General features: G+C 44.7%; 1 protein-coding gene across 1 annotated transcript; it reads right to left on the reverse strand.

Moving 5' to 3' along the window:
- Positions 1–7,527: 7,527 nt before the first annotated feature.
- MC3R (melanocortin 3 receptor) lies at positions 7,528–11,328 on the reverse strand. Its single transcript, XM_048321448.1, has one exon. The coding sequence runs from the start codon at positions 10,939–10,941 to the stop codon at positions 9,964–9,966; it is 978 nt and encodes a 325-aa protein (XP_048177405.1). The 5' UTR covers positions 10,942–11,328; the 3' UTR covers positions 7,528–9,963.
- Between the last annotated feature and the right edge of the window lie 7,913 nt (positions 11,329–19,241).

Raw genomic sequence — 19,241 nt, forward strand, 5'->3', positions numbered from 1 at the left:
TCGAAGGGCTTCTCCCTTATTTGTTGTTCCAAAATAGGATGTTGCTGGGAAATGTTCAGGAGTGCTGACCTGCTGTGATAGATTTGGAATCAGACTTTGGATAGACTTGCCCAAGGGGTGCTCAGCACTTCACATTTTGGGGTGTCACGGGCAGGGACACCTCCCACTGTCCCAGGCCGCTCCAAGCCCCAGTGTCCAGCCTGGCCTTGGGCACTGCCAGGGATCCAGGGGCAGCCCCAGCTGCTCTGGGCACCCTGTGCCAGGGCCTGCCCACCCCACAGGGAGGAATTTCTTCCCAATATCCCACCCAAGTCTTCTCTCTGTCAGGTTGAAGCCATTCCCTGTGTCCTGTCCTTCCATCTCTTGTAAATCCTCTCTTTCCATCTCTCCTGCAGCTCCTTCAGGCACTGCAAGGCCACAGTGAGGTCACCCCAAAGCTTCTCTTCTCCAGGCTGAACAATACCAGTTCTTTTAGCCTTATCCAATACCAGTTTTCTTAGCCTTAAATTTGGCCCCAGCATGTCTTTAAAAGTCTTTAAATACCCAGAGAAATTAAAAGGGAGAAAAATAATAATTAAAAAAAAGGAGTTGTCTTCGTTTTCTAATTTCTCCATCCAATTTCTCCAGCTGTGTTTTGTAGTTCTGCAAAATAAGATAAAATTCATAAGGTTGGATTAAGTTGATGGAGCATCTAGAAGAGAACCATTGAGATTAAACTTCCCTCCAGAAGTTTTCTTAAATGCTGTCCCTTTGGAAGTTCTCCTTCTCCAGAAGCAGGCGGTGTTCATCTTCCTAAGTAAATTATAAATTGCTTTGTGCCAGTTTGTCTTCGAGTGACCCTTGTAAATGTGTGGATCTCCTTTGTTTTCCACATTTTAATTGAAACTAGCTGGGTGTAAGGCAGCAGAACTGAGGGTGCTTAAATTCTCATTAAAACAACACAAACAAAACCCACTTTCATATGTGCAAGGAACAAATGTGACTGCAAAACCCAGTTAATTCCAGATTTTCTGTGGATAGTCAGCCACTAATTCAAAGTGTGGGCTCGTAAGGAAAATGAAACATGGCTTGTGCATACACAGGTATAAATGCATATATAAATATATATAAATATGTGTCAATACATCTATAACTCACCATGACTGGAAAGTTCTTAACAAGCTGCTGTTTTTTACTGTGAGCTACTAATTGCAGGATGTGAAAATGCCCATTTTGGCTACTTACACCCCATGAATGTACAGCCAGAGTGGGTGTGATTATCCAGCTTCCAACACACTGGACAAGGAACTGTTGGATTCACAAAGGAAACAAAATTATGTTTGAAATCTGTTTATTACAAAATTAATACGGTTGTGCTAAGCAATTTTTTGGGAACAATTACAACTTTTCAATCAGAAATGGCTTTTTTCTAGACTTTTCTCCCTTACAGAAATTACTTCTTGCTTTTAACACATGCTCACTGATTACGCAGATGGTTTAATGACCTCATATTCATTGCTGCTTCAATGTGGGAGCTGTAGTCTTAATTAATTCCATCTTTACCTTTATTCAGAATATCTGATTGCTCCAAGTTCTTTGATGTAGTGGTTTTGATCACGCAGGGCTCTCGCTCACCATTTACAGAGCTGTCTTAATGTACTGATCTCTTCAGAAAAAGTAATATTAAACCCTGTGTTGCATGTCCTGCTCATCCCAGCTCCCAGCAAAGCAAGGAAGGGGGCAGTCCCTCAGTGATTTGATTTTCTAAATAGCAATATTTGTGCATAAGCCTCAGAAGTTATTTGCCTTTTCTGATCAGCAGTTGGACAACAGATTGGTAGTAATTTTGACATTAAAAGGAAGGTATTACTTCAGGATAGCTGAATAATTTTTCATTAAGGAGAACTTGCAAAGGAGCAGCACTTAAGAAATCAAAACACAGAATTGTCACATAGCTCCAGCTCTCCCAGAGCATTCTGTTCCCTGAGCTGTCTCTTGGCTGGTACAATCTGGAAAATGCTGTTCCCTGGACTAAATGTCCTCCCTGCCTGCTCTTCTGGTTTCATTGTTTGACTTTGATAAAGACATGGGGTCCCCTACATATTTTCTAATATCTCCCCTTCCAGGATGAAAACGCCTGAGCAGCAGGTGTTGGGAGCTAAATAAGAAATCCTGTTCCTTTGGGAGGGGGCACCAGCAAGGAGGGATGCAAGCGATGCTTCTGTCCATGGTATCACTTAAGTCCCATTCTGGTCTGTAAGGCAGCAGCCAGAGGAAAGCAAAGCCTTTTCTCCAGTTTTCCTAAAGCAAAGCAAACCTGAGGTGCTCTGTAGGATATCCAACACCTCTTCACATACTGCTTTTCACACAGTAATTGAGCTGGGCTTGAATATTTCTCCTACATGCAGCCCATCAGTAATTTAACAGCTCTTAGATTCTGGTAAGGAGCTGCACTCAGGTCAAAAGATGATATTTAAAATCCACCGTGTCTGAGAAATAATGAGTTTCATTTTGAGGGAAAGTATTGACTTTCACTGTGCTTGTGCTATCAAGAATTTAGATACCTGTTAGGATACTTTTTGTTATTTGAACAAAAAAAAAAAAAAATCATTATTCGTTATTGAAATTTGTTATTTCATCTTGTGTGCTTTCAATGTCTGTATTTTAAGTTTTAAAGGCTTATTGGCTAATTTATCATTTAACCCTTACAAGTACAATCCATTTTTAGCTAAGACAAATTAACAATACCAAAATAGAGAGGCCAAAGCCACAGGGCAAAACTTTCAGGTATCTTTTGGAGGTTTTCCTTTTGGGAATGAGCAGTGGTTGGGACTAATTCCCACCAGAAGCTGGATAAAATAATATAAATGTCTTGCTAAGAGAGCAGAGTGGAGGCAAATGTTCCCTTGTCTCATTTCTGTGTTTGCCTCTGGAAGGAGCTGAGCATGGGAAGTGCAGCTGCTGCAGCTTTTTCTGTCAGCCAGCAAAGGAGGTATTTTAATACAAGACACAAAACCCTTTACAAGGAGAAGTCAAAGTGATGTGTCAGCTCCTGGTGAAACTGCAAAATAAACAACGAGAGAAGGTAGAAATAGAATCCAAACCAAGTGAGAGTAATATGACATGGGAGAAGAAAGCAAAGAACTGAAACTCAGAGAACATCGTGTGTTTTTCTGCTTGGTGAATTGGTTGTTAAAAAGAATATTTGGTCACTTCTGTATGCCTTGTCTGATTCCATGTATGCCTGGTTTAATTTCAATAGGTTCTGTACCTGTTTACTACCCACTCATAAGAATTATGAAAAACAAAGAACTACAATCTTTTATCTCTTGGTAAAAACGTACTGTCCTATGATAATGTGCTTGTTTCCAATGTCATTCCCATTCTTCCAGTTTATGATTTAAAACTTAGGGTTTAGTAGTTATTATCTTTGTAACAGAATTTATGACATGGCTGGTTCCTATTTTAAAGAGACTCATCTTAAGAACAAAAGAATATATGGATTTTGGGCAATAAAAATATGATAGACATCAAATTGCACATCAGATCATCCACAATAAGGCTGAGTTCCATGAATCAGTGATGCAAACAATGTTTGCACTGTCATTACACCCACAAGTCCACTTGTACCTGTTCTCAGATGAATATAATTTGAGTTTAACTTCTCTTGCTTAGTGAAAAGCAAAAGCCCTGTGGTTTTTGATCTACATGCAGGTAGCGGAAGAGAACAATTGCTCATTAGTAAAAGCTTTTTACCACTGAAATGTGCAACTGTTCCTTTGCCTACAAATACACACAATTCCTAATTCAACATTCTCAGTGCACGTTTTTCTGCTGCTTCTCATTTTAATCAAAGGGAGCTCCTTTGATTTCACGAGGAATCCACTGTGGGGTCACACTGGCTGATCACATTTACCTGAACTGATTTTAAATGTTTACTTCTGGGCTCTCCAAAGTGGATTTGCCAAGAGGAAGTTGCTCAGAGTTCCTCCTGGGCACACATCTGCATTTTTTTTGGAGAATAGTAATGACACCCCAGCAGCTGGACTGGAGCCACACAGCTGTAGGTTTATTTATGGAATGGCAGCTTTGTGCCACGTGTACACATGGATTTACTGATTTCTTTTAGACTTCAGCCTGGCATTAAACAGAGAAGCACTGTCAAAGAGTACTTAGGGAATATGGGGAATTATTTATCTGTTGAGTTTCATCTGAGTAACAACAGAGCAGTGCAGAGGAGAAGAGTGAGAGCTGAGAGACTGCCCAAAGCTCTGGGGCATGGCTGGTGAGGGAGCACAGAGTGGCAGCCAAATAACCAAAGCAACATCTTCCAGTCCCATTGTTTGGGTGCCTGCTGTGAGGGGTGGCACAGGCAGCAGCGTGGTGTCCCTGTAAGCTTCAACAAACTTGAGAGGAAAATTGATTTTAGAGACTTGTAGCTGATTCTGCTTTAAAAAAGATCTGTTTTAACACTGCTTTGGTGTTCACTGATGGGCGTTCTGCCTATTTTTGCTGTTCCCTTCCCCTGGAACCGCACGTTCAGGTCACAGCATAATGAGGAGTTGGTATTTTCCCTTGATTTGTGCTTTTAAATAGGCCCTGCTTTCACTGTTTGGGTCCTGAGACAGATGTCCTTCAGAAGAAATAGATGGTCTGTTACATAAACAGAAGATAATGCAGTTCACTTTATGATGACAGTAGTGCAGTGTTTGGTTTAATTTTTATACATCAAGTTGGATATGCAAATACATGAACTAATTTCTTAAAGACAAATTTACTGCCTCAGCTTTGGTGCTGCCTCCTTTCTGTTTTGTTTTTGTCAAAAGTTTTGGATTCCCAAGCCCACCTCGGTTCCTTTCATGCAGAGAAATTTGAAAATGAAAGATTACATTTATTTACTGTCCCTGTACCATTTCAAAACTTGAAATTACGAGTCCTTGATTTAGATTTAGACCTTTCCAAGTACATGCTGTACAATTTTAACATTACTAAAGGCAAATCTCTTCACAAGTAACACATAATTGACTGTACGTGGAGGCAATAAAAGGCTACAAGTACAAGGTCTGGTGTTTTGCTCAAGTGAAGAATAAGCTCAGACTCATTTTGAAAGACAAGTGTTTTGTGAAGAGGTACTTTGGTCTTAAAGGCTGAAGGCAGGAGTAACGTGTAGGCTTTGTGAAATCAGACAGGAACAAGGATGAATTCTGTCCTAATTAGCTGCGGACTCTTGATTTCACACTTCTGGTCTCCTGATTGGCACCAGAGATGCTCACCCTCAGGCCTGGCCCTCTCCCACACCTCAGACATCCCTACCTGCACCCAGTGCTGTTTTGCACAGCTGCTCAGACTCTGTCTCCCATCCAGCTTTCTTTTGCCTCTGTTTTTTACCTGATGTTTTCTTAGAGGTGTTCACCCTTGTGATGAGGAAAATCTGCATTGCACCATCAGAATCAGCTCATGGTGTGTTAGGACTCCTTGCTGCAGGCAGGGCTATGGGATCATGGAATGGTTTGGGTTGGAAGGACCTTAAAGCCCATCCTGTGCCACCCCCTGCCATGGCAGGGACACCTCCCACTGTCCCAGGCTGCTCCAAGCCCTGTCCAACCTGGCCTTGGGCACTGCCAGGGATCCAGGGGCAGCCCCAGCTGCTCTGGGCACCCTGTGCCAGGGCCTGCCCACCCTCCCAGGGAACAATTCCTGTCCAATATCCCATCTAACCCTCCTCTATTTCGGTTTGAAGACTTGAATCATCCCATGTGAGTGGGTTTTGCCCTTGGATGTGGGGCCAGGGAGCTGTGGAACAGTTGCTGTGCCCCTGCTGGCTCTCAGTGCCCAGGTCCCCTGGTGTCTCCTGTGCTGTCCCAGGGGTGAGGAACTGAGATTGGGCTGCAAACAGCAAAGGGGTTTCCAGTGTCTCTTGTGAAGCCCCATTCCTTTGTGGATTCCTTCTAAATCAGTGGTTTTAGGTGCAGCCACCAAACAGCAAACCCTGGTCCCCACCTAGGCCTCAGCAAATAGAAACATCTTATTTCAGTGAGAAATAATGAAGGTGTTTGTACTAATGGCCTTAATAATGACCTAGTTTGACTGCACAGTTCTGTGCCTGGACTTGGTTACTTGCCCATTAATACAAATGCTGTCGATTATAAAATAGTCACTTATTGATGGGAAAATTGCCTGCACAGTGCTGAATTTAATGTGAAAGAAACAAATCTGTCTGTAATTTGCAGAATATGCTGTGCTGAGTTGACTTAGCAGGATAACTCATGCTCCTGTGAATTCAAATATTTGTCTTAAATATATGAGGATTTCCCAACACATCTTTGAGCAAATGGTAATCCTACAGTGTCTGTGAACTGCTTGATTGTCTTGCAGGAAAACTGACTCAATAAATCCATATTAATGATACCTTTAGATGCAAAAGATATTATTTCAGCCTGCCATTTCTTAGACCATCTGGGGGAAACCGCACATATCTTGTTCAGCCCAACACTCTGTAAGAAACCTCAAGTAAGAAACATTTCTTATTATGAGCAGATTATTCGTTGGTTTACAGGTAACAGCTCTGAAAGTGGTGGCATTTCACTGCAGTCCCCATCAGGGGCGGATTCTCAGCTGGAAATGTTGCTCTGGCTCCCAGCAGGTGTGAGGGGCTGCTGCCCTGCCCATGCCTGGGCTGGGTTTGGTTGCTGTGTGTGCACACCCAGAGGGAAATGATGCTGGGAAATGAGACAGGGGTGGGCACTGCTGGTGGTTTTGGGTCTCTTGGATGAGTCCTGACTGGAGTTCTGTCCCTAAGGGTGGCTGAGCACAAGTTCCAGGGCTCCTCTCTCATCAAAATGTTTAGATCTGTCCCACTGATTGCAGCGCAGTCCTGTTCTTCCCTTTCCCTTCCCTTTTCCCTTTTCCCTTTTCCCTTTTCCCTTTTCCCTTTTCCCTTTTCCCTTTTCCCTTTTCCCTTTTCCCTTTCCTCCCATTTCCCTTCCCACCTGGGCCCGTAGCTGTTAGTATTCACTCACTAACTCCTGTTGTGGGGCTCAGACCCATGGGCACTCCCTCTTTCCCTTCCCATCAGGGACAGGCTTGTTGAGATCCCACAGTCCTGGCTCTGTGCCCCACAGAATTCCAAACCTGGGCTTAGAGCTGAGAATGTGGACCTGGGGCTGAACAAACCCACTCCCCACCTCCTGGATAACCTGTGGGGAGCCTGGTGCCAGAAGGGGTGAGAAATCTTTGAGGGATTTTATGGATTCTCTTTCAGTTTGTTTGCATATGGGACTGAAAATCTGGCTTTTTCCCTCCTTTTTGTGGAGCTCTGTGGGCAGAGTGAAGAGTTCCAGGCCAGGAGCAACCTGGGATAGTGGAAGGTGTCCCTGCCCATGGCAGGGGTAGAGTGAGAGGATCTTTAAGGTCCCTTCCAACCCAAACCATTCCCCAATTCTCTGAATTAAGAGGCTTTTGCCCAGTGTTAGACTCTATTTCTAGTTTTGTGAGCCAGCCCCCAGACTGGGTTGATGTGAAGTGCTGCTCTGACAGAAGCAAACACGATTATCAGTGATCTCTTCAGATTTTATTCAGCAGAGTATGTTTCGCTTAAAGGCAAAGCACGGTATGAATCAGTCTTGTTGCTTTTAAAAGAGCAAGAAGTAGGACATCAGAGAAATAAGTAGGACATGAGGTGCAACAAGAGCTAAATCCACAACGACCTGAGGCGGAATATCATGGCAAACCATGCTCCAGAGTGTAAAATACAGAACACTGAGAACAGGCAGAGATTTTTTACAACAGCTACGCACAGTCTTTGCACGCCACCAGAGTTCTGTGGTTCCCTGTGCTGATTTCATCTCCGCGCCCCACATCAGATGCTGCAAAGTGCGACAGGCTGGGCTAACAGAGCACATCTTGGGACTGCTCAGCTGGGGTTTGTGACACACAGATAAGGCTGAAAGCATTTGGCTTTGCCAGCTGGGGGGATTTTCTTTGGTCTCATCCTGAAATGGGGAGAATTTTCATTTGTGCCTGTTCTGCTCCACAGTGATCTTGGTTTTGCTTTTTTAAAAATTTAGCCTTTTTTAAATTAAGGGTTATAGGATTAGGTAAGTGTTGGAACAGAGTGTTGGAAAGGGGGAAGCCTGGAGGATGTGATAATGGGAGGAAGTGAGAACTCAGGGAATTCAGGGTGTGATCAGAGGACAGGAGGAATAGGGAACGTGAGGTTGGTTGTGCTGATGGGCAGAGTGTGGCTGGAGCCTGGGGAGAGGTGGTTCTTGGCCCCAGGAAAACCATACAGCCCATAGGATTGGGAAATGGGGCTGTTCCCTGTCGGATGCTGAGGATCAAACAGAGGCCAGGATGTGCAAAGTGTGAAATGTGACTCCCCACGGGCAGCAGGGCTGGGTCTGGAGCCACTGGCACTGAAACACCAGCACCAGTGTGGGGCAGAGCTGGGGGCACAGGAGCTGGGGGAGCTCTGGGCTGCAGGAACAGTTTCTCACCTGGCAGAGGCAAACCCCAGAAATAACTCTGATAATAATAATAATAATAATAATAATAATATAATCAACCCAGCAACTCCGAAACAAGAAGGTGGGGGGAATAAAAGAGTTTTAAGTCAAATAAGATCTTTTAGATGTTTGAAAGAATCAGACAACTCTAAGGGTTTGGGGATACCTCCCCTCCTAAAAGCAGGTACCAGAAAGGTGGTAGCAGCCTTTAGGATGGCTCAGAGTGTTCTCAGCCTGGCACTGTGAGTGCCACTGCCCGTGCCTGTGTCGAGCACAAGCTGCAGCAGCCTTTGCTCAGGGATGATGTGCTGTTTGAAGGCCACCCACAGGGTTTATTCTTGCAGAAAGCAGAGGCAAAGACGAAACTATTGTAGCTGCAGGTGCTTCTTTTCATGCCAGTGACACACACAGGGTTGGGAAAGGATGGCAAAAAGGATGGCAAACAGCCCTGGTGCTCTCCTGTTCCCGGGGCAGGAGGATCCAGCCCCTGAGTGCAGTGTAAAGCTGAAGTAAGGAGACACTGTCCCAGGACATTATTTCTCAATGCACAAAGTCCTCTCTGCCACACACATCTGATTTCTTCCAGGTGCTGAACTTACAGGTGGACATTTCTAATGACTCCCTGCAGCTTTTACACAAAGCTACATTCAAGGTATTTTGCATTTTGGCTCTTTCTGATATTCAGATCTGTGGGTCTCATTAGTGAGGATTTATCAAAAGAAGACTTCTGTGACTTTTTATGAACTTAGCAAATACCACATTGATCAGTGCCTTCCAGCTTTAAAAAAATAATTAAAAATTCAAGGATATAATACTCTTATATCACAACAAATAATGTAAAAGCCTTCACATGAGTCAATCCTATCAGGCAGCTGTTGAAGTCACACTGTCACCGATCCTGTAGTGATAACTGATTTCAGTGCAAGAGAAATGTTTGCTTTCACCCTTTGAAAATTGTACTCAGGCTGCTTTATGGCAAGGAGCAAAAATGTCAATCTATTCTTTCATTAAAAGGCAGAGGTGTGGGTGTAGAACAATGCTGTTACCTGTTGGTGTTTTGAAAAATAGCTTTCCACAGAGGTTACTAAAGAAATCTTTTAGAAAGCACCGGCTCGTTGGCAGTGGCACAGAGATAAAGCAACAGGCACAAATGAATGCTAGAGGGAAAATTATCTCAGTCTCTAGAAGATGGCAGTCCCTTTCAGGATTCATTTTTCCCAGTAAGTTTTTGAAGCTGTTTTGTAAGCCACTCTGGATTTCCTTCCGTTATAACTATTTTAAAAACTTCAAATAATTCAGTTGAAATTGGTTTTCACTCTAAAAAGTAGGAAACAAGGCATCATGTAGAAGGCTTTTGTCTTTCCTGCACCCTTCCTTCAGGCACTGCATTTAAAGTGAACTGCTCTGTATCTCAATATATACATATATATATTTATACTTATACACCTGTGGCGTGTTTTTTCCACCCAAAGCCAGGTGTTCACAGCATGCACTGTCCCACACTCATGCCATAACAGCAACACACGATTTCTTTGAAAGTCTTCCTCATCTCCAGGCTCCTGAAGGCGTAAATGAGCGGGTCAATGACCGAGTTGCACATGATCAGCACCAGGTAGGTGTTGAAGTGCGCGGTGTAGCAGATGCAGTAGGGGTTCATGGGGCAGGAGATGATGAGGATGAGGTGGAGGAAGAAGGGTGCCCAGCAGACAATGAAGACCCCCAGGAGGATGGTGATGGTGACAGCGCCCTTCATGCAGGTGCGCTGGGGGGGCACACCCTCGACGGGCAGCGCCGCGATGCGCTTGACGTGCAGGCGGGCGAACAGGAACATGTGCACGTACAGCGAGGCCATGAGCAGCAGCATGGTGAAGAACATGGTGATGAGACACACAATGACAGTTTTGCTCTCCGAGTAGGCAATGAAAATGATGCCACAGATGATGCAAGCCACCCAAATGAGCACAATGAGAGTCAGGGCTTTCTTCACCGTCATGATGCTGTGGTAACGGAGGGCATAGAAAATAGTGATATACCTGTCAATGGCTATGACCAAGAGGTTGCAAATGGAGGCTACCAGAGAAATACAAATCATTGAGTCAAAAACATTGTCCATGTGCTGGATGAAGTGGTCGTCGATGATCAGGTAGCCGTTGCTGAGGATTGCAATCATGACGGTCTCCAGGGCGTTCGACATGCTCACCAGCATATCTGCCACAGCCAGGCTGCAGAGGAAGAAATACATGGGAGAGTGCAGGTTCCCATTCTTCAGCACTGCCAGAATGACAAGGATGTTTTCCAGGAGGCTGATGATCCCTAAAGTCAAGAAGACCTCAGCTTTGATGAACACCTGCTCGCAAAATCCATTGCCACTCCTGTTGTTCAGGATGGAGTCGTTGAAGTCTTCAGTGATGTTAAGCAGCACGGGCTGAAATGAGAATGCAAAGTGTGTGGTGTTCATTGTCAGCAAAGGAGCTGAATTCACCAGTGACTGTGGACCTGAGAGAGCACAGGTTAAAAAGAGAAAAAAAAAAGGAAAAGGAAAACAAGTCCTTCCAAGAGCTGCTGTGCATATGGGGTGGAATCAAGCAGGACTTTAGTCACTTTTACAAGTGCAAACATCAAAAAGTCTGCATTTACAGTGAGTTGTATGTCAGGCTGCTCTTCCCTTTGTAAGAAAGTGAGCTTCGAAGCTTGTAGGCAGCAGACAGTTTTCTCTGCAGGGAAGAATCAGCAGCAGGACGCTGCTGGGTTTAGCTCTCCTGGTGATTAAAAGCAGGGAGTTCTCGTGTCTGCTGGGGCAGGTCGGTTGCCAGCATGTTGCAGCTCAGCCAAGCATCTGTTGCTATTTCAGTGGGAAGAAAGGAGAAGAGAACTAAGGGATTTATACATGCAAGAAAGAAAAACCAACTCCTACTTCATCCTGCGAGCCGAGCATTGGCCACTGGAGAGCGAGCACCTTTGTGAGTGACAGCTGGAGCACCTGGAGCGGCATCCCGGCGCATCCGAAATTGTCTGGCGCCCTCTGCAGATACCGAGCACGACGGATTTGCCGTAAAATTGCTCTGGAAAACGGGGATTTCACTCCGTAGAAGTTTCTGCCTGTTCCGGGCAGCCGGGTCCTGCCTGCCCTTGGGAAGGTTTGGGGCAGGCAGGATGCTCATACACCATCCGTGCACGTTTGAGCGTCCTGAGTGGCCACTAAGACTGGTCTTAACTGGGATTGTGCCCATTTAAACCTCTGCAGGACCGAGGAGATTTTCATTTATCACATATTAGCAGGCAAGCATAAGGTAGATTTTCCTTGCACTGCAATCATTCTATATTTCTGTGGTGCAATTTTCTTAGTTTGATTTTTTAGGAACACTTGCTGATGTCTAAATTCTTCCCAACTCATGTTTTTGCAGAAGTACTTTAGAACTAAAGCCGTGCAATGTCACTTAGATTAATGTTTGGGGCTTCTGTTGCAGGTTTGTTAGCTAAAAAAAGTCACCAATTTCTCCCAGTTTCATTCTGAGCCCGCAGAATTATTATCATGCACCCATAATCCAATACCAAGAGGCAACAAATCTCAAATTGAACCTCCAGGTTAAATTTGACAGTTTTACAAAGACAAGATTCAGAACAGTAATTTTAAGTGATTAAATAGCTGGGGACTTGCCCAAAACAAGGTAATGTTTTAAAGAAATTAGTCTCTTCCTAAATTCGCAGTGATGTATTTTAGAGCAGATATCTTAAACCAGCAAACTGTCTCTCCCATGCCTCTAATCCCATGGTGGGGAAAAGACATTCCCTCCATCCGAGCGTGGTGGGTGTGGATGCAAGCCTGGAGCAGCAACCTCTGCTTTGTGCAGAAGCCTCACTGCTTCCTGCCAGCTTTTGGGGCCAATGGAGTGCACCACCAGGGTAGTGACTTCTGGGCAGAATGGCTGCAAATGTCCTTGGAAATGTTGTTTTCCCAGGTGAGGAGGAGCCCATCTTGGCAAAGCCGGGCAGATGTCCCTCCCTGCCAGCTCTGTCCTCTCTTCTGAAGTGGCAGGTGGAGGCCGTGTCCCCCCAGGGCAAGGACAGGATCCAAAGGCACAGCTCACCCTGGAGGAGCAGCATCCTCCTGGGCTTGGCTCTGGATTTCCTGTTGATGGAGAGGCTCTTCTGTTTGAGGCACCCACAATTCAAGCACTTCCCAGGAGTGCTGGGCCGTTCCAGTCCTGTCTTGCCCATCTGGGCAGTGCCAGCAGTATCTCTGTTGTTCCTGTAAGTGGTGACTCCAGAATGCTCCATCCCTTGGTGCCACAGTGCTTCAAAAGGCAGCTACAGATTCCCCCACCTTTCAGCTGGGACAGGAAGTCATTAAATGTGTTGCATCATGAGTTTCTGAATGTTTGTGGCAGCAGGACAAGCTACCGCTTGCACTGAGGTGCAATTTGAAGTGGAAATTGAATGTTGGACGCCAAAGTGGATTAATGGCACTATCAGCTTGGCCATTAAGTGCTAAAAATACTGGGCTAGAGCCTCCTGCGTGATAGCAAACTCAGAGTGACTCTGAGGCCTGTGCAGAGAGGGGAAGAAGCTGTGTCTGCACAAAAGACAGCAACATGTGAGCCCTTATTTTCAAAAGGATTTTTCTGCTCAGCACTGGAAAACCTCCATGACCTGAAACGTCACAATATATTTTCTATTTTCGTCTAATAGATGCTGCTCCTCAGCTGTCAGTTCCTGCTCTGTGTCCAGGGATACAGGCAGTGACTGGGACCATGGCAGTGCAGAGCAGGCAGGCTGCTCTCACATCCCCTCCGGCGCTGCAGTGGATCTGTGTCCTGGCAGTGCTGCACTGCCCCTGAGGGGTGGCAAATTGCCCAAGTGATGTCACACGTTCCTATCCTCAGTCTCTTAGTCAGTGAAGTCCATTCCTCTTGGGTAGGAGAGCAGAGCAAGAGCAGGGCATTGCTGCAAGCCATGGTGTATAAAATGAAATAATAGCTTGGTTTAGGTCCCCTTTTCAGAAGAACCTGGTGAGGAGAAGGTTGGAGAGTTAGGGATGGGAGATGTCTCTGTGGATTCCCCAAGTTTTGCCTTGTCCATTGCTCTTCCCAGCTCTTTGCCCAAGGCCTCGAGGGAAGGAGCTGCAGCCTGGGCTGTGCTCAGGGCTGTTGTCAGTGGAATCCACGACGGAAAAGGTGCAGCTTGAGTGGACCAGTCAAGGCTGGGATCTTTGGGCTTTGCTGGCTCAGAGTGAGTCAGGAAGCTCATGGTACACCCGAGTGTTTGCTTGCAGCTCTGTTAATGTCCAGGAAGTGTCACCTTCTGCTTGAATCAGTGACTGAACTGCCCTCCTCACCTCCTGTCTCAGGCTCTGCAGTCCATGACTAATGTTCCCACTCACAGCCTGCTCTCCAGGCATTGTGAGAGTACATTTATTTGACACCCAGGGAGCAGAGTCCTCCTTCAGCTGTGTTCTTGTTTATTCCCTGGACTCAAACCCCAAACCTGTTGTTTTTTCATCCCCTGGTGCGTGAAGGAGAGAAGTCCTTGGTTGCTGTCCCTGTGGTTGCTATGCGACTGTCACCTCCTGGCTGTGCTCTCATGCCACGTTTGAGTCCAGCAGCAGCTGGGGCCGGAGGTCAGGGGAGAATGGGTGCTTGGGAGGGAGAACATCTCTTACACCATTGTTCATTTCCCCCATCATGGATATTGTATCTCCTTCCCATATTTTGCTCTTTCAGCCTCCAGGCCAGAATCCTTGGCCTGTTTTTTTCCTTGCAGAAGGAGAGGAAATGTGTATTTCAAAAACCTGGTATGACTCAGGCTCTCATAGCTATGGTGATCAAAGAGGTGGTAAAGAAATCTCTGTAGGTTTGGCCTCCACAATCACCCTCTTCTGAGTATTTCTCAGGAGGAGTTTTCACACCCTCAGAAGTTTATAGAGACGTGCTGGTTTATGCTCACTTTATTTCACCTCCCAGACTGTGATTCTGACTGCAGAAGAGCTCTTCAGCCTCCAGAGTGATTTACTGGAGGTGGGTTCTGGAGATTGGCTTCAGGGTCTCATGTAGCTGAGAAATAGAAAATTTCTGGAATGCATCTCACGTTCAAAACTCGTGCTGGTTCTGTGTGCAAACGCCAGCACTTGGGTCTGCTGCTGCAGTTAAAACCTGTTCTTTAACTAGGACAGTTTTTGCTGAGGAAAACACCACCCCCCTGTGCTTCTATAATGATAATTTAAAAACTCATGAAAATGAAGTTAAAACAGGTCCAAATTTGACAATATTTATCAGCAGCCTCCTCCTTTTAGAACGTATTCAGAGGAAAATGCCTCTGAGCTGTTCTGTACTCTGGGCTTCTGATCAGTGCCCTTGCCAGGGGTGTGCAAGACCCAATTCCCATTCCTTTCTTTGCCAGAAAAGACGAGAGAGCTCACGAGCACAAAGCTGGATTTGCCAGGGTTTTGCCCTGTGCTTTCAGTGCTCTGGGCACTGCCAGACCTTTCCTTTAGCAGCAGCCTCTGATACAGCCCTGCCATCATCTCTGCTTATCTGCCCGTGCCAGGGCTGCCCTTCACTGTCTGAGTGAGACTCCAAACTTGAAATTATTATCTAGCCTAAGAATCTGTAATGAAAGTTTTGTGTCCTTCCATCAGCGGATGGATCTTTAAAAGAATCATGACCAGCCCTTAAAAAAAATGTCAGGACAACCTGCGTCGAGCCCACAAGGATGCAATGGGTTAAATGTGGAAATTAGATTTATTGTGATGTCTCTTATGTTACTTTCATTCATGTTCTTTCCTAAAATAACTCCATTTCTAAGAAAAATGAGCTGTAAATAAGAGGATGTCAGCACAGTTAATGAAATATTGGCTGTGATGAAGGCAAAGCAAAGGTTTGGCTGCTTTAGCTACCAGCAGAAATGAACAATTTTCTGAGGTAAAACCCTCTGCCATGTTTTACAAAGCAGTTAAAAAGCAAGGTTGATTTTTTTTTTTTTTAATGCTATTATTGCTCAGTTGTTTTTTCACTAGTAAAACTATTTAATCTTCAGGGAAAAGTAAAGACAAAGTAACATTTACTGCTAAATGTGCAGCATGGAATTTTCTAAGAGAATTCCCCTGTGAGGTTGTTGAATGAAAAATCTTGTTTAACGCTTGACATGAGATTAAGATGATAATGGCTGACAAATGCATATCACTTTCCTTAATTTTCACTCTTTCTCAACAAGAGTTTCTGCCAGACAAAAGTAGAAAATTTAAAGGAAATTAGAGGATAATAAGCAGATGGTTTCTCCCATGCAGCAGGGAATTATTATTGTCCTGTATTTCCAAGCAGCCAAAACAGTGAGCAAAAAACTCTTGAAGAGCTTTTCTCTCCTTTATTCTTTATAGAAAAGGACTTACAAGATGAAATATTTTATCTTAGCAAAGCAAGCTCTGCTGGTTTTGAATTCTGTGCACATTTCTGGAGTGTGCATTAGGGCTTTGATTGGGAATATCTGTAAACACAGGCTGGAATTCATCGCCTGGGCACTCCACGGTGGCTGCTCAGCGCTCTGCTGACCTGCAGAGCTGTTCGGTGCTCAAGAGCTGCCTCAGTAGAGTTTAGGTTTTTGATGAAGGGATACTTGACAAAACAAATGAAACTTCAGATCTGATTCAGCACATGGCTTGTACAACGTGAACTGCTTGACTGTTGACTTAATTCAACAAAAAACCCGTTTGCTGCTTTTCACTGGAACGTGGAGAGATCACTGGTTGTTATAAATAGCACAAACACACTTTGGGGCGTTTCCTATGATTGTACAAAATGATTATAAAATATATAAAATTATATAAAATGATTTACAAATTATGATTGTAAAACTCAAAAAAATCTGGAATTAGGAGCCTCACAAGAACCCGACGTGATGAAACCAAAGTAAAGACACAGGTGATTAAGTTCTGTCTACTGAAATGCTGTTTTTCTTCAATGTCTTGAGGCAACAGCTTTCCAAGAGCAATTTTAGTCCTGTCAGAGTCACAGGCCTCAGGATCACTTGCAATATCAGGTATCAGATATAGTAATGGAAAGATTTCCATGGTCTGCTTCCAAGGAGTTGTAGTTCCTACAGCTCCCAGTCATGCCCATAGCTAAAAATGTTATTTTCTAGTCTGAGGCAAGAATGAATCTGACATCAGCTGTGGCCAGTGGAAGTTAAATTTGTCTGCACCACGTTGCTGGCAGAGATTTTCAAAGTGGAAGAGTAAATGCTCACCTGACCCAACTGAATCCCCGCTGAAGCCAAGCACCAGGAGTTTGCATCCTTTAGGATGTTATCCACTGAATTTTCCTTCAATCCTGGTGAGGAGGCAGCCTGCCAAACTGTGATTAGTGAGGAGAAGGAGCACGAAATCGTGATTGCAATGAGGGGGCTTTCAGATGAGGATTTCTGTAATTTCAGCCTGTTAAAAGGTTAATTTAAACAGACTCAACTTTGGGACATTTTGGACAATTTTCTTTCTCATCCCTGGGTAACAGGAGACAAAGCAGACTTGATTGCAAAACACTTACCAGCACCTGCAGATGCTTTTCATGTTAAAGGGATTTTAAGTGCTTTAGACTAATAATGCTCAGTGTCAGCTTTGTTCTCTCATTTACAGAGTGAGAGACAAGCAGACGTGATTGAGCCAGCTGCATTCTGCTCTTCAGCTCCATCAGGGCCAAATATCCCTGGAATATCTTCCTCATCTCCCTGGAAGCTTCACAAATCTCATTGCTGTGTGGCGCTGAGGGATGGGTGCACTTGGCCTTTTCAAACCTGATTGCTGCTGCTGCTGACCTCACTCCTGGACCAGAGAGAACTGTGAGGCTTTGGAGGCTGGCAAGCTTTAAAGATGATTTTACTGAGCTGTCAGCTGCTGTGGAGGGATGGATATGGGGACAAATTGTTCTGCTAATGTTAAAGTGCCTCTGTTTGTTGCAGTACTTGCAGTCCAGTGCTGCTGCTTTGCAGACAAGCACGACAGAAAAAAGCCCCACAACAAGACCCTATCCTTTAATTTTATTTACCAGTTAGGTCTAACTTCTGCCGTTCTATTTTTTTCCAAGCGTTTCCTGTTCTATTCTTTTTGCGTGTGGAAGATGCTGTCCTGTGGTTATTAAAAGTTCCAACTTCTGAGCTTTTATCTGCATTGTTTTTGCAAATAACTTCTAGAACAGAGTGAGGCAGTCTTTACTGACTTGTTATGGTTTGGGGATGACCAGGAATTTGCTGCCCTCCGAAATGCTGCTCTTCAACAGTAAAATGGGATTTAAATGCTCTTCTGGGTTGGAGAGGTTCCCTTTTCCAGATTCTGCAGTTTGCAATGTGATCCAGCTGTTGTGAGTAATGTCAGACTACAGGGTGCCAATACAGAATATTTTCAGTCAGAAACAGAACCATCTTGATGTAGAAAGCAAAACAGATTTAGAAAGCCAATATGATTCGTGTAACCTTGTACGAATTTATTATGGAAAGCAGAAGTGACAACTAGTTATTCATACCAATTCTTTCCTTCTTTTTCTTCTCAGTTGAAGTGTACAAGGTTATTTACACATCTTTGAATTTAATAATAATCTATAGTTAGATGTTTCTGAACAGCACATTTTCCTATCTGGCATAAAAGCAGAAGCTGAGGTTTAAGGTTTTGTTTGCTCTGAATATTGTCTTGACAAGAAAAGGGCTTGTCATGAAAAGGTTACATCTGTCACTCATCCTGCACCACTTCTGATGGCAGAAATAATGGAATTGCAGCTGATTTCACACTTTTGTGGCTGCTTAGAAACTTCCCAAAATGTTCTGCAGCCTTGCTCTTCCAGGTCAGTGCCTTGGAGGACGCAGGTGCCAGAACCTCCAAGCAATCAAGGCTGACCTGAGGAGCTCCCTCGTTCACAGATGGGTTTTGTGTCACTGCTCCACAAAACTGCTGCAGAGGGCCAGAGTGAACCTTCAATCCCCTCCTTCTTCTCCTGAATCCCTCTTTGAATCTGTGCTGTATTATTATCTTCTGTGTATTAGTTATTAATAAATTTTGATATAAATGCATAATAGATGCATCTAGGTACAATATATAGTGATAATATTACTTAGGATTTTCTTTTTTTGAGCCTTGCCAGCTTGAAAGGCTTGTGTGGAAGGTCTGGAGAGACTCTGTGCTAACAGGGTGTCCAGAGATCTGCTGTAAATTCACCTCCTGCCTCGTGGGTTATTGTTCCTTCTCTGGCTAATTAGGTGTCAGAGCATAAAACACTGCTTTTAGCACAGTGGAGAGCTGCGATGCGAAGCCAGGGCACCTCATTCCTATATTCACTACAAGATAGTTTTTTCCCCCTCAGTGTAGCTCTCCTTTCCCTCTCACTCCATGAAAAGCAGAGCAGGAAGCTCATTCAGCCTAGGATCTGGGCCTCATGTTTTCTCCTCTGTAGCAGGGCAGGTATTTTAATGGAAATCTCTTCCTTAATTTCCCTGTGAAGTGGGACGTGAGGAGTGAACGCAGCCAAGCTGTGCAGACTCCCCCTGCTCTCCCCATCCCCTAGCAGGGAGCCTGGTGATGAGTAGCTCCCTGGAGCTGAGGCTGGAGCTTCGAGAAGCTCTCAGTAACAAGCTGCCTCCAGCAAACATTGGTGGCTGAGGTTTCCTAAGAGCAGCTACGAGCAATGACACAGCAGAGAGTGCAGCTGAGTGCTCCCTACGTTGCAAAAGAGAGGATGATGACGAATTCCTCCTGGAGGGAGCACTGCCAGGGCAGGGGCTCAG

Source organism: Corvus hawaiiensis, chromosome 17 (assembly GCF_020740725.1).
Source record: "Corvus hawaiiensis isolate bCorHaw1 chromosome 17, bCorHaw1.pri.cur, whole genome shotgun sequence".
NCBI classification, from domain to species: domain Eukaryota; kingdom Metazoa; phylum Chordata; class Aves; order Passeriformes; family Corvidae; genus Corvus; species Corvus hawaiiensis.